At 42.2% G+C, this 21,122-nt stretch overlaps 3 protein-coding genes across 3 annotated transcripts in view; 2 read left to right on the forward strand and 1 right to left on the reverse strand.

The window, feature by feature from the left end:
- The window catches only part of ap5b1 (adaptor related protein complex 5 subunit beta 1), a 5,790-nt gene extending 4,191 nt beyond the window's left edge, over positions 1-1,599 (forward strand). The window contains exon 3 of the mRNA XM_072666335.1: positions 1-1,599. This exon is cut by the window's left edge and continues 1,416 nt beyond it. Coding sequence (XP_072522436.1) covers positions 1-1,239 — 1,239 coding nt within the window. The 3' untranslated portion in view covers positions 1,240-1,599.
- Positions 1,408-7,045, reverse strand: c21h1orf50 (chromosome 21 C1orf50 homolog). The gene is made up of 5 exons (XM_072666336.1): positions 6,899-7,045; positions 3,830-3,945; positions 3,660-3,746; positions 3,414-3,545; positions 1,408-2,614 (listed from the first exon to the last, which is right to left on the reverse strand). The coding sequence occupies exons 1-5, from the start codon at positions 6,945-6,947 to the stop codon at positions 2,429-2,431; spliced, it is 570 nt and encodes a 189-aa protein (XP_072522437.1). The 5' UTR covers positions 6,948-7,045; the 3' UTR covers positions 1,408-2,428.
- Positions 7,046-9,092: 2,047 nt separating this feature from the next.
- p3h1 (prolyl 3-hydroxylase 1) lies at positions 9,093-19,725 on the forward strand. The gene is made up of 15 exons (XM_072665764.1): positions 9,093-9,589; positions 11,033-11,185; positions 11,863-12,052; positions 12,970-13,101; positions 13,317-13,456; positions 14,866-14,955; positions 15,041-15,093; positions 15,186-15,307; positions 15,400-15,560; positions 16,034-16,129; positions 16,275-16,425; positions 16,545-16,644; positions 17,114-17,189; positions 17,468-17,608; positions 18,069-19,725. The coding sequence occupies exons 1-15, from the start codon at positions 9,128-9,130 to the stop codon at positions 18,666-18,668; spliced, it is 2,667 nt and encodes an 888-aa protein (XP_072521865.1). The 5' UTR covers positions 9,093-9,127; the 3' UTR covers positions 18,669-19,725.
- The last annotated feature ends 1,397 nt before the right edge of the window (positions 19,726-21,122 follow it).

Consider the following 21,122-nt stretch of genomic DNA (forward strand, 5'->3'; position numbering starts at 1 on the left):
CTTCAGAATCTCAGTTGGCACCTTAAAATCTTGGCGCGAGTGGCGCAAGAGAGCCAGATTGCCCAGAGGAATACCATCTGCCTCCTCCTCAATGTCCTCATCAATTCTAATCTTTGTGAAAGGAGGAACTGGCAGGTGGGCAATGCCATCCTCGCTGTTTGCCGTCAATTGCTTCAGCATCCCACCCTGAGCGAGATGTTTATTGAACTGGCTGACCTCCTGCAGTACATGGCCAAACACTATGAGGACACGGACACTCAAGACCATGCGCGGTTCTACTACACCTTGCTTACCAACCTGTCGTGGGAAAAACTTGCGGGCATCCTTGCCAAAGGCCCCGAAGGAGGACCGGCCAAGATCAGGTCGCTGTCGGCCATCGTGGCAGAAAGCGATGGGCTCACCAGTTGTTTGACTGTTCATCAGACTGAGGGGTGCGTCCTTCAGCTTAAAAAGATCCATGGGCATGGTTCTCAGGGTGCAGTGACCAGTACAGATACTCTGGAAACTGTGAACGAGAAGGATTTGCTCGAGGTTTACCAGGAGCAGTTCAAGACCTCAGGTTTTGCATCTGAGATCACCTTGAGGTACAACCTGACTCATGCGATACTAAACGATCCTAGGTTTGACCGAATGTTCACAATTTGTCTGCACTTTGACTTGAACGACTCTCACTATGCAGATATCAACGATATCTACGTGCCATGCCTCTTTAGAGACAGGAAGCCCCCTCAGGTAAGCCTGAAGCTGAAGCCGTTTCAGCCGTACCCAACGAGTCTACGGCTGAGTGCCATATTCACCACGGAAGACGGCCTCTCTTGGCACACACAGCTACCTGATGTAAAAGTCTCATTTCCTGAGATATTCCTCCCTGTACCTTTACCGTTGGGTACATCACATGAGGTCAAGCAGGAAGTGTTTGACCATATTTGGAAAGCTACATCCTTGGGTGAACCAAGCAGTTCAGCAACTAGCCTGTTTTGTTTTAAGACAGAAAGCGATGCGTTAGCGGATTTGGTAAAGACTCATTTTGAGGGTTACCTGATTGCAGAGTCACAAGATCCTTCCGGTGTATGGAAAGTCATATTTTTCCTTCCACCTCTGTTTCATATTCTGTTAATGATGAGACAGGCTGAGGATGCTGTTCAGGTCAGCATTGCCACAGACAACTGGGAGTTGTTACCTCATATCAGCTCTTACCTACAAAACATAACTGTCCACTGCAACATGACATCTACCTGATAGCTAAATGGAGGTGTAGCGTAGTGTTTACCAAGTCAGGTCACCGATACACCCATTTTAAACTTTAAAGAAGGGTTTGGCAATTCATTCACAAGCTCAGTTCAGTTCTGTCAGGTTGACGCTAAGAGAGTAATCGGAAATATTGTAGCATTGTTGCCACATGCTTGATTTTAATAAGTGAATAAGCAGTTTTATCATGTCTGTATCACAGTTTAATTGCACTCACTCGTAAAATGATATTTTGATACTTTTGCAATGTTCGTCATAAACCCTGTGCTAATTGTCCAATCAGCCATATGCAAATCTTTGTACAGTTGAATGATATGTATAATAAAGTCCTAACTGATGTAATACTATTTATTCCAGTTCTACTCAATAATAGTCCCCAAGTCGAAAGATCAGACAAAGCTTTAAATGGATCGGTAAACAAAGGGTAGGACAGGTAACAATTATGAAATTGACAAACTGTCAACAGTATATACACACACACACACACAGATACACAGTCATATCAGAATATTGTGAACACCCCTGGTTTGGAATGAACACCTAGTTGGTCCACTTTGTAGATGTAAAGCCAGAGACAGACGCTGATCTGTTGCTGCACAGTTTGTGTTGATCACCCTCTAGTCCTTCATCAGTGGTCACAGGTGACCCACTCATAGCAGCGTAACACACACTATGAACACACCACCGCCATGTCAGTGAGTGTTGCTGCAATGCTTAGAATGACCCATCACCTAAATAATACCTGCTCTGTGGTGGTCAGTCCTGTGGGGTCCTAAGCACTGAGGAACAGGGTGAAAGGAGGCTAATAACAAAGTATGCAGAGAAACAGATGGATACAGTCTGAAATTATAATACTACAGAGTGCTAAGAGAAGCTGATACAATGGGCCGAGTTCATTCCAATACAGGGGTGGTCATAGTTTTCTGATATGACTGTGTAGACTTAGCAGTCTGTAAGTCTGAAAACTGCAGATTCAAGGCATGGTCCAGTTAAGACAGTAATTTGGCTTGGCCCGTAAGTGTTTCACCATGTTTTAACAGTGTTAAAATCAATTGATCAATTAGAAAGACTTTCATCTCATTTCAGAATCCAGCACAATTTTGGTTCTATTCCTAAGTGATAAGACCAGTGGCTTCTCTGAAAGGTTACTGCATGAGATCAGTCTCTGATCAATGTCCTCTCACTTTGAAAGACCCTCAAAGTTGGGCTCTGTGCATGCAGGCAGAGCTGCTTGACTGTTCAGTAGTTTGTCCATGATACTGATTTCAGCATCCCTTTTTTCAACCTCTTCTACTGGAGTCCATGACATATCGTGCTGCAGTTTGTACGCCCCAAGAAACTTGTGTGGACAACTGGGACCCCATTCCTAAAAAAAAAAAACAGAATCAGAAAGATGTTTGTTAAGCTTTTTAATTTCCCTTTGGCACTGCAGCAGTGCCTTCTGCAACCGTGTTCGCCCTTTTCTTGCATGAACTGAACTGACGAATGTGGGATATAGGTGAAAAAGATTGTAAACAGTGTAAACAGCATAAAAAACACATCAGGCTTGGTGAGAAGATTAGGCCACTTTACCTGCTGCTTGAACGTAGCCTTAAAAAGAACTTCACTTTATATGTTAGACTTCATTCTTTTAGTGGGATCATGTGGTAGGAGTTATCACTATAATCATATATAATTGTGCAGTATTGTGAAATTCTTCTTGGAAAGCTGGAGAAAGCCCAGGGTCAGCCATGAGATGGCAACCGTGGAGTAGAGAGGGTTAAGGGCTTTGCTCAAGAGCCCAAAAGTGGTATCTTAGTCTTAGTGAACCAGAGTATCGAACCCATCGACTGTGGCATCACCGGGTTTAAACCAGCCATCTCCTGATGATAGGGATAAAGCTTAAGGTGGTTGCGCCACTCAGGAGCCCTCTAACCACTGAGTCACCACTGATACCACTAGTAGTCCTTGTTAGCAGGTCGGAATAGGAAACCACTACATTGGGAAGCTTAATGGAGGAGAGCTTCCTTTTGGACTGAATCTGTATGGGCTTATAGGACTCGTGGTTTTAACATAGACATGAATATGGCAAAAGACGCTGTCCATGGTAAAAATCCATTAAGTGTTACTCAATATGAACTTTATTGCAACTGACTAGAATTCAGTATTTCCTCAACAACCCTTACCTTGGGAGACAGAATAGAAAAGTAGCGCTGTCCAGATTCACGCACATACAGGTAGTACATATTTCCTGGCTTCTTCACAACGTTGCAGGCTGCGTGGTGGAGGTCAGCATCTCTCTTGGCTTCTTCTAACACCTGAAATGTAGAAAAAGCCCCTTTCTTCATTACTGTTCATAACATAGGCCTACTATTTTGACTGAACGAGGGGAATTTGTGTCACTTCCATGTGCACTGAATCGTTCTCATCACCTTCCTTGCTTGCTCCTGCAGGTATCTTATTTGGTCAGCAATTACGGTCAACTTGTTGCAGGCATTTGCTCTGATGAATTCATCGCCCTGGAAAGAGGAAATAACACCGTATTGGAGAACAGGCATAGTAAGGTATGATTGAGGAGGATTCATGTTAAAGCACAGCTTACCTTCTGAACTTGCTGTGCCAGAGCAACAAGGTCCATTGGATCTCCAACTCGGTGGGTGTGGTAGGTGTTCACCAGAGCCATTCCACTTGGATTGCTGCTGGATTCCACTAAAGTGACTGGAATAGTAAAGCAATTAGTTGGGGTGTAATGATTCACAAGATTCTGTTGATGATTCATATGATTCAAATTTGGGCTGAATGCTTTCTTTACATCCAGTGTGTACTGAATTGACAGGCTTATATTGAATGACACATTTACATTGATCAGGCATTTATCAGGTGCTCGTATCCAGAGCAGCTTACAAAAGTGCTTCACTATTTACTCAGAAAATACCCTTAGCTAGTTTGGAAACACTAGGATCCAAAAGATACCTCGAAGCTTAGATACTACTAAACACACAAAAGTCCATGTGGAGACCTAGATACACAACACTCAACACTACACTACACTTCGCTTAAGTACTCTTGGAAGAGATGGGTCCTCAGACGCTGTTTGAAGACAGCGTGTGACTCCGCCGTTCGGACACTCAGGGGAAGGTCGTTCCACCACTTTGGTGCCAGAACAGAAAAGGCCTGGACGCTAGTCTTCCATAGATCTTAAAGGATGCCGGGTCAAGCCGAGCCGTACTTAAGGCTCGATAGTGAAGGGCTCTAAGTACTGATCAGCTTTTAACCATTGCCGTCAAGTACGGAAGGGCTGGTCCAATTTTGGGTTTGCAGGCCAGCGTTAGGGTTTTGAATCTGATGTGAGAATCTCATGAAGAGAACTCAGCTAGTTACATTAAATTGTGCTGTAATTAATACACTCCTAGTGGATTGCAGATTTTTGGGGGGAATAAATTGGATTTCTTAGAGAATATTACCTCACAGACTAAAGAGTTACTGGAAATCTACACTTTCTCTCTTCCTTTACCTAATAATTGTTTTTTCAGAACTGGAGAATTACCCACATTTTATTTATTGGAGATGCACAGATATCACCTTTCCCCGATACCAGGTTTTCAGGTATCGGCCAATACAGAGTACAGATACCAACTCTGACTTTACTCAAAGGATGGCTATAAATCCTGACATTTATAGTGTTCCACTTTTTGTAGGTTGTACTTTTTTATATCGTATCCCAAATTAGATCTGGAACTGTCAGTATCGGTGCAACACTAATATTTATTCTACATGGCTGCTCCAATGGGGTAAATATTTCTTATACAGCTGAAAAAATGGATCTGCCTCAGGTTTACTCACTAATGCCCACACACGAACTGTAATACTTCCCGAAATAATGAGTATTAAGACATGATATAAATTAATAAATTAATAAATAAATTAAGGAGGCCTTGGGCTTTGATTCTCTACTGGCTAGGAGGAGGTTATAGATGAACTGGATATCACCCTATCCACCAAGGGCCTCACGGTGGCTCTGAAACTTTTTCTTCAATTAGATTAAAAGATTAGGTTGTCATCCAAAATGACCGGTCAAATTTCATAGAATTTGGGATACCTATAACTGTATATTTTGAAAAGTTAAAATGCCTCCCTATGAATTAACATTCCCTTCTCCCACTGTTTGCGAATGTCATTGTTTAATTCTAATCTTAGCATGTGAGCAACGATCTGACCCTTTCACTGTCATAATGTAAAATGTGGAATGTATACATGTGTGTTACTGACCATGTATTTGCATATTTCCAAACTCAAAATAAAATAAATAATAAAAAATTATACCATATTCTAACAGTTTATAATTCATCAAATGTGCTTTTAATAACATTTACATTTAATTTAATTTAAAAATCAAGCTTGTTTTTCTGATCATACTATGCCAAGCTGTTGGCAGTAATGGGTTAAGTAATTACCCCATGTGTTACTAAACAACGTAAAGGTCTCAGTTTGAGAGAGGGCCATCGAATTCCTCCTTCCTTTCCACTCTCCACAGCCACATGTCACTGAACAGCCCTGTATAACCAGGTTGCAATTCAACCAGCATTTAGCAGAGCTCAGCACACAGTCTTCAGTGTATCAGGAATTATTACTGCTGTTGAATCATCACATTACAATCAGAGCCATGCAGATATAGCCGCTTGCAGACCTCTCTATAGGACAGACAGTCAGTACTGCTGCACTGTGTATTAAGACACTAGGGTACTGGTTTATTCCACTTACCAAGCTACTCTTCACTACGTTACTTAACTGCCTGGTTTTAAGCTGGATGTCTGGATATGAACTTAAAGCTATAATAAACTTATGAAGCTATAATAAACTGAAGCTATAATAAACTTATGAAGCTATAATAAACTTATGAAGCTATAATAAACTGAAGCTATAATAAACTGAAGCTATAATAAACTTATGAAGCTATAATAAACTTATGAAGCTATAATAAACTGAAGCTATAATAAACTTATGAAGCTATAATAAACTGAAGCTATAATAAACTTATGAAGCTATAATAAACTTATGAAGCTATAATAAACTTATGAAGCTATAATAAACTGAAGCTATAATAAACTTATGAAGCTATAATAAACTTATGAAGCTATAATAAACTGAAGCTATAATAAACTTATGAAGCTATAATAAACTGAAGCTATAATAAACTTATGAAGCTATAATAAACTTATGAAGCTATAATAAACTGAAGCTATAATAAACTTATGAAGCTATAATAAACTGAAGCTATAATAAACTTATGAAGCTATAATAAACTGAAGCTATAATAAACTTGGCACAAAAATAGAAGGAAATTTGTGTTTGGTAGATTATTTCTTTCAATGCTTCTTGGCAATAAACCTCATCCTGTTTGGGAAGCCTGTTCATTTCTTTTAAATGGTGCCACGTTTAAGGAACATGCAATAGTGGGATGAGCAGCAGAGCTGAGTATGTGAGTTGCGCCCATGAGAGCTTATGGTCACCCTATCGCTCGGGCCCTGTCCAGACCAGTCAAACGTACTGACCACTGTCACAGGGCCCAGGCTCACAGGTGCTGCCAATCAGGTGCCAAACTCAAGTTCTCTTACTTTCTGTAGTGGTGAGTTTGTTTCTGGACAGTCTTCAGCAGATCAGTGGGTCTTACCTGTGGTCGTCTTGTTCGGCTGATCAGGTAAGCTCACGGTTTTATCCATAGTCGCTGTAGTGCGGTGGGACTCGGTTGGTTTTGTAACTGTTAGTGAAGTTTCATAACTGCTCACTCCAGAGTCGGCAAAAACACACGCCTGGAGCCGAAGGGGGCGTTTGTGAGGTCCTAGGAGGAAGGAGGCTTCTGTTCAAATGCCCGTTTCAATATCTGAGCGTTTTTTTTTTTTTTGCGTATATGTAGCAATAAAATTCACATTTTCTCTTTGAAATATAACATAATTTAATATATTACAAACCTGTATTAAATATCAGGGAGTGTTTATATTAGTAAATAGCGGAACTACTCAATCGGGCATTTGATAGACGCATATCGTGGTGGATTCTGGGAAATGTAGTCCTAAGGCGCTTCACAGTAGACGCGTAGACCAGATTATTAAACTACATTTTTTCTTCACCCAGAGATATTACAACTTTTATTGTAGATTACGTCTAAATCACTTAAAGCAGTATCGCAGTACTTGAAACTGGTTGTGGCACAGTTTAATATTTGTTAATGTTTTTATTTTATTTATTATTATTTTTTAATAAACATGTCAGCCAAGCCATGCTAAAAAAATATGAGAATATTTAGGCTGACCAGAATGCTTTGCCAAACCATTTTGTAAATTGTATTTTTTTTTTTTTTGGTTATTTGTTAAATTTACAATGTTTAAAATGTAATACATTTATATTTATTAAAAAAAAGGTGATGTTTAATATTACCTACTCATACTAAACACACTCCCGGAACACTTTATTAGGAACTCATTAATGCAGTTATCTTATCAGCCAGTTGTGTGGCAGCAGTGCAAAGCATGAAGTCTGCCAGCAGCTTTAGGTCATTTCCACCATCAACCATCAGAAAATGGGAAAAATGTGATCTCAGTGATTTTGAGCGTGGTGCATCGCTGGTGCCAGGTGCGCTGCTTTGAGTATTTCTAGAATTGCTGATCTGCTGGGATTTTCAGCACAGTATTTATACACTAAATGGTGTAATATGCAAAAAGGACACAGAAACACCTTGTTGATGAAAGAGGCCAGACTGATCGAGCTGACAGAAAGGCTTCAGTAACTCAGAGACCCAGTCTGTACTACTGTGGTCAGCAGGAGAGGACTACAGGACTACAACAGCAGAAGACTACATCAGCTCCCCCTTCTGTCAGTCAAGAACAGAAAGCTGAGGCTGCAGTGGGCACAGAGTCCCCAAAACTGGACTGTTGAGGATTGGAAAAATGTAGCCTGGTATGTTGGTTTTTTTTGTTTGTGGTTTTTTGCTAAGGCACACAGATGGTAGGGTCAGAGTTTAGAACCAACAGTAGGAACCAACAGTAGCCACAACCACGCAAATCTGTCTATTACCTCAGCTTCACTAGTGTGTGCTATGTTAGGAGTGATAAGCTTGTGTCCAGCATTAAAATGATTTAAAATAAAGTCAATAATGAGTCAAGGATGGCCTTGGAGGATCTCTAAGCCAGGTTAACAGATTTGTTGAAATGAACAAAGTCATACATTCCCACTGAGAAGTGCAAATCTGCAGCTGCATCAAGATCAAATGGCGTGTATCGCAGGGCTGTGAGCAAATTGAGCATAAACAGGAAAGGTCAGTGACGGTCAGGAGAACCCATCCTTGAAATGACCTTTGACCCAAAAAACTAAACAAATCTATTGTAGTTTCATGGTTTTTATAACTTGCTTATATGAATACCTGTGAATAGTTGTATAGAGTGGAGTTGCTTGAACTAATCGGTCAACACTTTAGAAGCCATCTGATTTGTGACCAGCCACATCAATGGCCATATGTTAGGTGAGTAGGTGTTGTTATGGGGGATGGAGGGAGGGCGACTGGGTGGGAGGCATTCACAAACCTAGTGGTTCCCGATGTTGGCATTGCCTGCCCAACTGGAGAAGTGTAAAGAGATTGTGCTGGGGGTCAGTTTTGTCCTTAATGATCTTGTGGGCCTTCATGAAGATCCAGCCATTTCTTGAGATTGTTTCCAAGAACCAGGTGGAGCTGGTGAGAATACCCTGCTGGATGCTTGGGCCTCCAGGACCAGGAGTTTTACAAGCAGAGCCTCTTCTGAATTGGCTCCACCTCCAGCACCAGAAGTTTGGCCCCTCCAGGGAAGTTTGGGAAGTGCTGTGGATGCGGTAGCTGCAGTCTGCTCCAGCAGAGCTCTGAACCTTCAGCATGTGGGCTCCGGTGCTTCTTCTGTCGACTCTGGCTTTCTCAGGTCTGGCCCACACTTCAGGTACCGTCCAGTTTAGTGGGGTTTTGGAGCCCTACGACTTACTGTTCGATAATGCGGTGGAGGCCTACTACAAGCAGGACTGGCTGTCGGTCATCCTGCACATGGAGAGGGCTCTGAGGAATAAAGCAATGATCCGTAAGGTCCGGACCGAGTGCCGGCTCGCCTGCGCCAACCACACCGCCTTCGGGGAGTCCGTCCCCGGCGTGGCAGCGCCGATCCCCGGGGCTGGGTCTTTGGAAGACTTAGGCTTTTTCCAGAAGGTTTTGAAACGGGCGGAGTGCGTGAACGCCTGCGAGGGGGAGAAGCTGGGACCACCGTCTCTGCACAAAGTTAGCCAAGACGTTGAGCTGGAGTTTAAGAAGAGGACTCCTTACAATTACCTGCAAGTGGCTTATTTTAAGGTAAAGTGGGTGAAAAGGCCGCAGAAAAATCACTGCAGCTCACAACGTTAACTCCTAGCTAGCGAGAGGACGGCGAGGCTGGAGCGTTTGTTATCATGCTAGTTTAACGGCCACGGTTTAGCTACACAAGCGCACACCTGGACAGAGAAAGAGAAAGAAAATACTTCGTTTTGGTCCGTTTTTTTCACAAGAAAAACTCGTATTTTGGCCAGTTCTGACTATGAGTTTGTAAAATGGGCAGTGTTAAGCTACTTCAGGCTCCCCCCCTGCCCCCCAAACTGAGGTTTAGGTGCCACGTCTTCAAAACGGGTCATGTTGAGACACATTGCAGGACGTTGAAGATGCCTTGAAAACACACTGCCTTACTTGAATGCATCCAACCCAAAATCTTTCATATATATAAATAAACATCCTTATATTAACTTAATTAACTTTAGTTAGTCCTCACTCTTTGAGGTCTGCTGTAAATTACTGAAGCTCTGCAGGCATGAGGCCATAACCTTTGTGGGAATCTGAATGAATGGACATGTAGGCCTATGTAATACACATGAAATAACACCACAGCCCCTGCTTATATAGGTTTTTACCATGGCAAATTCATTCAGCATGACTTGTAAAGGTCTTTTATGACCTATAGAAGTTGGACTGTGGAAGAAAAGATCTCATATTTCTCCACAAGGCCTGCTTATCCAGTGTTTCTTCTGAAATCAAGGGTATTAATAGGCCATTTCTTCCCAATGGGCTGCAGTAACAGCCTCCACTGCTGATGTGATATCATTTGGCAAGACGTTGCACTAGATATTGGGACATTGTTGGGAGAATTATAAGCATGGTCAGGTAATTATACTGGAAGGTTAGCTGTGGATCACAAATACTACTGGAACTCATCATGAAGGTATTGTATGGAGCTTCACCTTTCCAGAGACACACATCCACTGCTCCACCGGCGCTGGTGCCCTTTCTGTAAAAAGGTAAAGGTGCACGTATTTGTCACTGAACAGTGTACACTGTGTACACTGTACAGCGAAATGTGTCCTCCGCATTTAACCCATCTGGTAGTGAACACACACTCACACACACACACACGTGTTAGGGGCAGTGAGTACACACACACACCCAGAGCGGTGGGCAGCCAACTCCAGCGCCCGGGGAGCAGAGAGGGTAAAGGGCCTTGCTCAAGGGCCCAACAGTGGCAGCTTGCCGAGCCCGGGAATCGAACCCACAACCCTGTTATCGATATCACGGCGCTCTAACCGCTGAGCCACTCTGTATACTGGGGTTTGGGAATGGTGCTCATGTGTGCCTGCTCCAGAGCAACCAGTTCTGTTAGGAGTTATGTTTTATGAAGGTCAGATTAAAAGGTTTTTTTGGGGGTACATTTGAGCGTATAATTGGGGTGTTGAAACATTGCTTGACATTCATTTCATCTTCCTATGCACACAGATCAACAAGCTCGATAAAGCAGTGGCTGCAGCAAATACATTCTATGTCGCCAACCCTGATCATATAGAGATGAAGCAGAACCTGGAGTACTACAGTCTGATGGCCGGTGTGCAGGAAGCTGACTTCAAGGATCTAGAGGCCAGACCCCACATGGTAAGATGATGAAGCCCTGGATGAGACTTTGAAGTAGCATCCGTCTGCTGTCCCTTTACTGCCACCTCATGGACAACTCTTTTCCGGTGTCAGTCATTAAGGCTGATGTGATATTAAAATGTAACAGCATTATAATTACCCTTAATTATATATTTACAGTTTTGTAAATTTTTCGCCAACAGAGAGTCCCTGTCAGTATTTAGTAGCTCCTTCTCTGGTCTTGTTGATCCTGTGCTATATTTTCATATTGTTTTCTTAAAAACATCAAAAGGAACTGCTGTCCACAGACCTCCTTCAATGGTCAGATTTCTCCGCACATTTCCCGAGTCCCATAAATTCACAGTTTAAATCTGGTGATTAAATGTCTCATGACATCACCTGAACTCCCTCACCCCTTAACCCACTCTGCCTCTCGGTGAATGGTGTGGCATCTTGCATGGTCTTGTTGGTAGATCAAATCAAAAAAGAAGGTGGACAACAAGAAGGTGTCATTCACTGAAGACGAATGGGCATCTGTGCAGTTCATTTGGACTGCCAGTGTACTTGTAGTCGCCCTATACATGAGAAACAGTGTTTTAATGTATCAGACATCTAGGACATTTAGGATCTGGGAAGGTTGCATAAACACGTTATACATCAGGTAATGGAGAAACGGCATGATCCTTGTGATGTTTCAGGCAGAGTTTCTGACCGGGAAGAAGCTGTATAGCATGGACGAGTTTACCTCAGCCATTGATCACTTTGAGGCAGCTGTGGACGAGTATTTTGCAGCTGACGCAGAGTGCAGGGTACTGTGTGAGGGAGCCTATGACTACGACGGGTACAACTACATGGAGTACAAAGCTGACCTCTTCCAGTCCATCACAGGCAAGAATATCTTCATTTCTTCATCCAGCACTATGGTAGTACATTTGAGTGTCATTCCAATGCCCATAAAAATAAAAATAGAGAAAAAAAGGCTCTTAAAATGGTTCTTTGCGCAATGCCATAGAAGAACCGCTTTTGCTTCCATAAAGAACCACGTTTGTAGTAGAGATATGTGAGTATGAAGACCCACTAAATGGTAAAGAACCTTTTCATCAAGTGAAGCTCCTTTAAACCTTTAAAATGTTTGTCACACTCACACGTCTTTAATACAAATATGGAACCAAAAGTGGTTCTTTAATGGCATCCCTCAAAGCACCTTTATTTTTAAGGCTGTATGACCTGTTTCAGCCTTAAATGATGGTGCAGAGGGTTTTTTGAGTGATCCCATAGAAGAACCATGCTTAAAAAAGGATTCATGACATATTGTAGATGTTCTAGGTTAGTTAAAGGTTCCTCAAGGTTCCTCCTTTTCTCACTCTTAAGCAATTTTGGCTGGCACAGGCGTGTGTTAGGTATGTGTGGTATGGCAGAGCTAAGGGCCCAGCACTTTACTCCGGGCATGCCAGCTGCCCGGCGATGGCGCATTGGCAGCAGTTTAAAAAGAGGCAGAGGCTGGCTTCACAAGTATCGAGGAGATGTGTTAAGTCCTTACCCTGGTAGTGTTGGGAGCATTGCCTGTGCTAGGGGGAGTTGCATACGGGTGGGTGAATTTGCAGGACCAAATGTGGAGAAAAAAAATGAAAGATTAGACACAGTTTTATGGGTTAAAAGCAATTCGTGAGAAATAGTTATTATCAGATGACAACATGCTTATGTTATTTCTGGCAGTAACCGCAGCATAGGACCAGTGTTTTGTGTGCTTTGTTTCTGCCTCTTACTGTTTTTTTTGTGTTTATGTACCTCATGTTTCGCTACAGATCACTACCTGCACATCCTGAACTGCAAGCAGAACTGCGCTATGGAGCTGGCCTCCACTGCTGGAAGGGATCAGCCATTTGAAGACTTCCTCGCATCACATTTTAACTACCTCCAGTTTTCCTATTATAACAGTATGTCATACTGCACACCTCGTCAGATAAAATAAACTCATAATATAAAAGAACCTCTTAATAAATGTCAACTACATCAGCATAAGAACATAATGCCTATTGTTTCTGCATGTATAAGCCGAAGTAAACGGCATGTATCTTGACCTGCATAATAATGCAGTCCTGCCTCACTTTTTCCACACTGTCTCTCTGTCCCTGTCTCGTCTCTCTGCCAGGTGAGAAATACGAGGAGGCCGTTGAGAGTGCTAAAACTTACCTACTGTTCCATCCTGAGGATGAGGTCATGAAGCAGAACTTGGCGTACTACTCCGCTGTGCTCGGCGAGGACAAGGCTGCAGACGTCTCGGCGAGAGAGGTGCTGATCAAACAGCCACACAAGCATGCTTTTGTTAACTGGAGCTGCAGGACTTTGCCCTGTCAGTTTAACATCTAGCATTTTCAAACTGCGGCATGCACTTTCCAGCCCTACAGCGGCCTTTGCTTCCTGGGTCCATACATTGCTAATCTTAAGGTGCCACAGAATGCCTTTATTGAGTATATTAAGATGTAGGATTAGAAACTTATTTTTCCTGAGGATGAAATATGCAGATGTTCCTTGGGTTGACTGGGTGTGTCACCAAAACGTCCAACAGTAGCCACACAGCATAGCATAGCCTAGCCTAGCGTTGTGTTTTGGACCTGGAACAATAATTAGATGTATTTGTTGTCGCCGACTTCTTCTGGCATTGGCACTGGCACAGGCAGAGCTGAAGTCCTGACAGCTAATATAGTGTGGTGGTGAAAGGCTGTTTCAGAAAACAGTCTGAGCTTTAACTAGGAAGCCCAGAAGGTACAGTACATTTTGGGTTTTGAGGTTTTGGATGTAGAAACAACAAGTGTTTAAGATTCACGGTTCGTCCAGCAAAAACTTTCTGAAAAAACATTTAAGAGACGACTTTGCATGACGTCGTAACGACGTTGATATTTGGTTGAAAAGGTAAAGGTGAAAATCCGTCTTTTTTAGGAAGCTGTAAGGACGCCCAGCAAAAGACATCACTCTATGTCTAAATTTGGTTGCAAATTGAAAGCTGAACGGGCATTGTTTTGAGGTTTCTTCAGCGACTTCAACCCAAACTTACTTAAACTTACTGCGGTGTCCCGCTACCAAACTCGCTCATTCTGCCGTGTTACCCCCCCGGTCTGCGTTCCTGCTGCACTGGGTGGTGATACATTTTTGGAACAACAGTGATTATGTTCAGTAACACTAGTTTGGGTTTGTACACAAGGTTTCATCTAATTTTTCATCATGGCTATATTAGGGCTATACGTGGTCCAAAAAAGACGGACCAAATCAGATAACAACATCCATGTGACATTTGCTGCTGGGTGGGCTCTCATTATTCAACCACGCCAAGCTAAATACAATTTTCCATTCCTGGATGACTTCAACTCTAACACTGTTGATAATCAGCATTTCCAAAAAAGTTTCACCAGATAGTTTCTTAACAATTTGAGCATGTGTAGATTTATTTATAAGGTATAGGGGACTATTAAAATAAAGTGTCACCAAATTTTATTTATTTAGGATGTCTAGACACAAGTGGGAGGCGTATGTAGAACATTCTAAAAGTAGGATGCAGTGCGACTGCTGAGCACAGGGGATTAAACATTTATAAGCTACGTGAATAAATGAATAAAAGATTAAACACATTCAAGCAGTGTGTGACATTCCACCCTCTCCCTGTCGTTGATGTTGCTTCATGATTCCTTATTTTCTGTCATTAGGTTGTTGAGCAGTATATCAAGAAGTCCTTGCTGGAGAAAGAGCTCCTTTATTTCGGCTATGAAGTTTTTGGAATCACTTTTGTCGATCCAGTAAGTCCCGTAAGCTCAGTTCTACACAGTGTTACCCTTTCTGTCCGCCTGGAAGAGATCATCTGAAACCCAATTTACTTTTCAGGATGCGTGGACCCCTGCAGAGGTTATGCCTAAGAAACTACGGGATAAGCAGAAGTAAGAAATGAGATGCCAAGAAGCCTCAGTACAAATTATTTTGATTTTTCCACACAAGTGAGACTTTATCTCTCTAATTTTGTTGCGTACAGGGCAGACAGAGAGACCGCTGCCCGGATTACAGAGGAGATTGGCAATCTGATGAAGGAGATTGAGACGTTGGTGGAAGAGAAGACCAAGGAATCAACAGACATTGCCAAAATAATTAACGATGGTAGGCCCAAAACTATTCTGTAACAGGCCTGTAATTTAGTTTTGAGAATTTAAGGTTTTGTTGTTCCTGCTTGACGATGACATTTTTCTTAGGGACCAACAACACATCACCTCCTTCAGCAGATGACAAGCTGGTGGCTGATGAAGTCACAGTTACCATGACGTCCGCGGCTCTGAACGGGAGTTCGCAGAGAGTAGTGCTGGATGGCGTCGTTACAGATGACGAATGTCAGGAATTGCACAGACTTTCCAATGTAGGTCTTTAACCTCCCAAAGGCTTCACAATAGACTGCTGTGATCTGCTTCTGTCAGAATACACTAAAAGACCCTTGTACCAGACTGATAACATTTCCAGAAATTACACCTAATTTTGTCATTTACTTTTTAACTGTTCTTTAAAAGCAGTCCGAGGCAACAGATGACATACACATTTAATACTAAAATACCAGTATAGACACTACAGCACTGTGCAACAGCCACATGCATTTATTTAGTAATTTACATCCTTGTGTCCCATTATTGTGGCATTGTGGCGTTCTGTATGTACATGTTGAGTTCCACCAGCAGCTGAGTTACTATAATTAAGTAAATCACATCAAATCACTTACTGCTCACACTAGCGTCACTAGTACGTTTGTACAGTACTGTGATATAATCCCACTACAAGGTATTAGTTGTTTAGTCAATACTGTACAGTACTCATTTTTGCTGAAATGCTTTCCTGTAGGCAGCAGCACAGAGCGGGGATGGCTACAGAGGGCAGCCAAACCCTCACTCACCAAGCGAGATGTTCCAGGGGGTCACTGTCCTGAAGGCTCTAGAGGTGAGACTCCTCAAGATACTTTAGCTTGAAGACTGCCTGATCGCATGATCAGTGCATTCAATAACAGCATGCAATTTCTGTTCAGTTCCGTATCATATGCTTATTCATTTTCGAGCTTCAACAAGTCCATTATTGTTCCTCCCAGCTTGGCCAGGAGGGAGTGCTCCCCATGAAGAGCGCCCGTCTGTTTTTTGACCTCAGTGAAAAGGTGCGTAAATCAGTAGAAACCTACTTCAGGCTGGAGTCTCCTCTCTACTTCTCCTACTCCCATCTGGTCTGCCGCTCAGCCATTGAGGGTAAGAGGAACTTGTCAGATACTGTTTGCAGCATTTCTGTTGGTCCACCTTGTAGAGAGTCTATTTTATGTGAACTGCAGCTGGTAGGTAGGTTCATAGTTTGTTCTGCTCCCTTCCAGAGAAACAAGAGGACCCTGCACACGCTGACAACTGTCTGCTTATCTCAGAACTGAATGAGTGCATCAAAGACCCACCTGCAGACACACACCAGGACTACAGGTAAGCTACTACCAATGCAAGACTTGCTACCTAATGATTTGTGAAGCCATTTCACGATCAGTGGATAAATCAGGCAATACATCGTAGCTGCCACATAAAAACCTTGTACCCTCCCAAATGTAAACTTTACAGAAGAAGGACAAAACCTTCCTACTGTCATGCTGGCTAGGGGAGACAAGGGAACACTCGCAGGGACAGAGCAATGCAGGGGAATAGTCTTTAATGACCAAACAAAACAATCAAAACGAGGCAGCAAAGTACAGGGTCCAATAAACAGAAACAGAAAACAAACAGGTGACAACTGAAATGGGGCTTAACCTGGAAAACCACCTGAGGCTGGAAAGCAGTCCGGGAGCAAAGCGAGAGGGGACAAAAAATAAAAAACATAAAAATGGAGATACTACTAGGTATTTGTGTGACAGCAATGACGTATATAAAATAATCCTAATACACGCTGTTTTGTTTTCAGCGCCATTCTCTATCTCAACGATGACTTCGAAGGAGGGGATTTCTTCTTCACAGAGCTTGACGCCAAAACAGTCACAGTAAGATTTTTGCTTCTTTGATGTGACCACTGGGTGGCACTGTTGAACCTTGATATCATTATTGGTTTATAGACCTAAGGTCCTGGATGTGGATTAAACCTTAGTCCAGAAAAGTCATTTGCAGCACCAGTGGTGGGTGATTGACTACCGAAAATACTTTCATGTCTAGACTGGGTGTATCTGGGTCCTGGAAGCCGGCCCTTTGTGTAACTGAGCTGTCTAAGTAGATTTGGTGTATAAAAGGAATGCTGACTGTACGTGCTCTGTCCTCTCCACAGGCTGTGGTTAGGCCTCAGTGTGGTAGAGTTGTGGCTTTTGGAGCTGGCAAGGAGAATCCCCATGGTGTAAGAGCAGTGACCAAAGGGCAGCGCTGTGCTGTGGCCCTCTGGTTCACTCTGGATCCTAAACACAATGAAAAGGCAAGTCTTTCTTTTTGAACAGATCTTAAAGCGAAAGTCTGGTAAAAGATCCCTAAACGTTTCCTAAACCTACAGAGTTGATCAGACAAGTGTCCACAGTTTGCTTTGGACCAAGTGGATAAAATGGCTTTGTTTAGCTAAAAAACAATTCTGTACCTTTGGCCACTTTAATGATACCAATATGTCATACAATGTAAGAAACCACATAAGCAAAAAAAAAAAAATATATATATATATACAAACCATGTCATGAAGAAAAAAGTCCATTTAGCATTTAACATGCATATAAAAAGTCAAATAAAAGCCATGGTCATAAAGATAAATTAACTGAAATTTGAAATATGTTGTTCCAATGTGTAAACAAAACAAAATTAGGGTTGTTATAACATGATACAACAAAAATACTATATTATTTTGGCTATAATTTAAGTTAGTAATTTAAACTTCTTTGTGTCCTCAGGAGCGAATTCAAACTGAGGAGCTCCTTAAAGTCCTCTCCAGTCCACTGGACAAAGATTTCCAGGCAACCGAGCAGGACAGCAATGCTGACAAAACATCAGAGCCCCAAAGCACAGAGCCCATCAGACCAGCCGATCAGGAGAAAACAGAGACGCCTGTGGAGGAACCCAGCAAAACTGCTGATGAACAAAAAGACATTGCAGCCGATACAAAGACGGACAAAAAGGATGTCAAAAAAGGTGACCAGTCAAAGGCCAAAACTGTAGATAAAACGGCCAAAACAGCGACCCAAGCGAAAGCAAAACCAGCAGGGAAGACGAAAACGAAAGAGGCAGGCAAAACAAAGGCCAAAGCAGTGGACAAAACAAAGGCCAAAGCAGTGGAAAAAACAAAGGCCAAAGCAGTGGACAAAACAAAGGCCAAAGCAGTGGACAAAACAAAGGCCAAAACACCAGACAAAAAGGAAAAGTCAGTGGACAAGAAGACAGTAAAAGTAGTGTCTAAAAAGACAGACGGCTCAGAAAGCAAAAAACCCAAATCAAAAACCTCAGCACAAAAAGACTCCAAATCAGACTCACAGAAGAATAAAGAGGAGTTGTGAGTTGTGTTTTTTTTTTTTAAATGTCTTTGTTTTTTACTTTTAAATACTTTTATTCTCAACATTACACGTTGTGATGGAAATATAATTTTTATTGTGCTGTATTTTTTTATACCACATAAAGAGAAAATTGAAGCAATAGTATGGACTGCAAGTGATTAAATTAGTGTGTGTGTGTATACGCAGTACTGTGCAGAGGTTTTAGGCACCTACCTTGATAGCCCAAACCACATTTGGCATTTACTAGTGGCCCACATATCACTTGCAGTGATACAATTTTTGGAACCCATATATATATATATGGACAGCTACAGTTGTCGAGGGGTAGCATCTCATCCACCTCTAAACCCTTGCTGTCCCACTACTCAACCACTGGTTTTAAAAACTAGTTCTGTGGACTAAGATCCACTGATTCGAGGATCACTGGTTCAAATCCTTGCTCTCGCAGGGGTGGGTTGATAGCTCTTCTTCTCCACATCACCTCTAGACTGTTAGCTGTTGTTTCGGGGCACTGGGGAAGTGCCCCTAGGAAATGTCAGATATGGCCCAATTTTGGGCCATGTCAACAATGCTTTCAGGGGACGCTTGAAAAAACTGTATTTCATTAGAACAGATGTAGGTAAACATAAATCCAGTAAAAATTAACAAGAGCTTCTCATTCTGAAGAAAGTTGTTGAGATCTTGTGAGCTAGTCTGAAGAACAGAGTTCGGTTCCAGGTTTCTCCTGGACGCCCCCCAGTCCAGCTAGCGCTAAATGTGTTCAATTCCATCAGCAGCTCACCTGATTTACCATCATTAAGCACTGATTTACCAAACCAAGTGGTGGATAACAATTATAACTAATGCTAGACTCCCATGAGAAGAACTTTGGAGATGTTTTAATGAACACGCTGGTGTAAAACCACAACTTACTACCTAGATAAGGAGCTTTTTCATTCAAATATTCACAGGTGCCTGGTACCTTTGCACAGCGCTGTATATACTAATTATGGTTTTACAATACGAAACACTTCAAGTCTCAGGAAAGTTGTCTAAGCACAGGAAAAGGAAGTTCCATCACAGCTGCTGAAATAAAATCAACATCATTTGAGCTTAACAGTGGATTGTGTAATTATTTATATTTATGGAATTATGGCAGAAGCTCACCTTCACATCCCAGTTAATCCCTTAATTTGCCATATCTGCATCACAGTGCTGTGGATAGAGGAAACTGGGTATATTGAGAGAGCCTGCATAACCTTAAACCTACAGTAGGTGGCGGGGTTTGATTGCAATTGGGCTCCATATACAGCCGATCACTCTCTACTGGCAACCTCAGTAGCAGTTTTTAAATTGAATGAATGTGCACTGCAGTTTGTTGTGACGAGTAGTGGAAAACCATTAGTACTAAAGACTATATCCACCCAAAATCATTCTCAGCAATGGCTTTCCCCAAATATAATCAGCTATCCCTACTGGGATATCTCAAATAATCTCCCTAAAGGAACATCATCCCAAAATAGCATAGCATCATAGCAATCTGCTGCTGGAAATAGACTGAAGTGTAATATCCTGATTCCAAAATAAGCTTGTCGATCTCAATACAATCACTAACAAACACACAGTTGGAAGCGCTGAAGTTACGGAGTGAGCTGCAGTGTTTCCACAGTGTGTCATTGTGGGTGCAGCACGATGTCAGGCCCTAGGTCTGCGTGGGTTTTTTGCATGTGAAAGGACCCGGACCCACACATGGCAGTGAATGTCAGAGAGCCGCTTCTTATGGCCTGGCATATCTCAGAGCAACCTGATGCGGAGAAAAGCAAGACAATTATTCTGCAGCTGAGAGAGAGAGAGAGAGAGAGGGACATTGTCAGGCTGAGGGCCGCTCTGCATCACTATTTAAATACATGACGACTGACCAAACGCTTTACATTTGCAATGAGAGATTTTGCATGTCTTTCATTTGTAGCATTGTTTGCCTGAACAGAGGACAATGTGGAGAATGCATAGCTTCATAACTTCTATACCAAACAGCTTTTCACTGTGTGCATTGAAGGCAGTTTGCTAAAATGACGTTATCTATAGTCATATGAAAGCCTTTGTCTTTCGGCACATATTTAAACAGATAAGATCTTTAGATTAGACGTTAGACCTACATTTGAACAATATCGAGAGGTGGAAGTGACTAATAGTCATATTAAACTAACAAATCATCTGTAAAATAAAAAATTAACAGAAGTGCAATTTCATTGTGAGGAAAAAAACTAAATAGAATCAGGTGCAGCACATCAGATCATGGTAAGAGAGGATTCTGGAGGAAACGTCTGGTTTAACCCTCAGACATTTAGTCAGGTTTGCTCTTGACGGTTGAAGTGAGAGGTGAAGATCACCATTGGCAAGATCCAAAGAGCTCTTAGTGGCCTTCAGAAAGATGAATCTCAAAAGATCTCAGAACAATTAGAAACCAGCCGTTCTCAC

The sequence above is a fragment of the Salminus brasiliensis genome, chromosome 21 (genome assembly GCF_030463535.1).
Source record: "Salminus brasiliensis chromosome 21, fSalBra1.hap2, whole genome shotgun sequence".
NCBI lineage: Eukaryota > Metazoa > Chordata > Actinopteri > Characiformes > Bryconidae > Salminus > Salminus brasiliensis.

Excerpts from the sequence above, each read along its gene's own strand:
- c21h1orf50 (XM_072666336.1), bottom strand. The coding sequence starts at position 6,947 with ATGGATAAAACCGTGAGCTTACCTGATCAGCCGAACAAGACGACCACA. Across the intron at positions 3,946-6,898 it reads GCCGAACAAGACGACCACAG|TCACTTTAGTGGAATCCAGC; the intron begins GTAAGACCCACT and ends TTACTATTCCAG. Across the intron at positions 3,747-3,829 it reads TGGCACAGCAAGTTCAGAAG|GGCGATGAATTCATCAGAGC; the intron begins GTAAGCTGTGCT and ends TCCTCTTTCCAG.
- p3h1 (XM_072665764.1), top strand. The coding sequence starts at position 9,128 with ATGTGGGCTCCGGTGCTTCTTCTGTCGACTCTGGCTTTCTCAGGTCTG. Across the intron at positions 9,590-11,032 it reads TGCAAGTGGCTTATTTTAAG|ATCAACAAGCTCGATAAAGC; the intron begins GTAAAGTGGGTG and ends CTATGCACACAG. Across the intron at positions 16,645-17,113 it reads GACACACACCAGGACTACAG|CGCCATTCTCTATCTCAACG; the intron begins GTAAGCTACTAC and ends TTTTGTTTTCAG.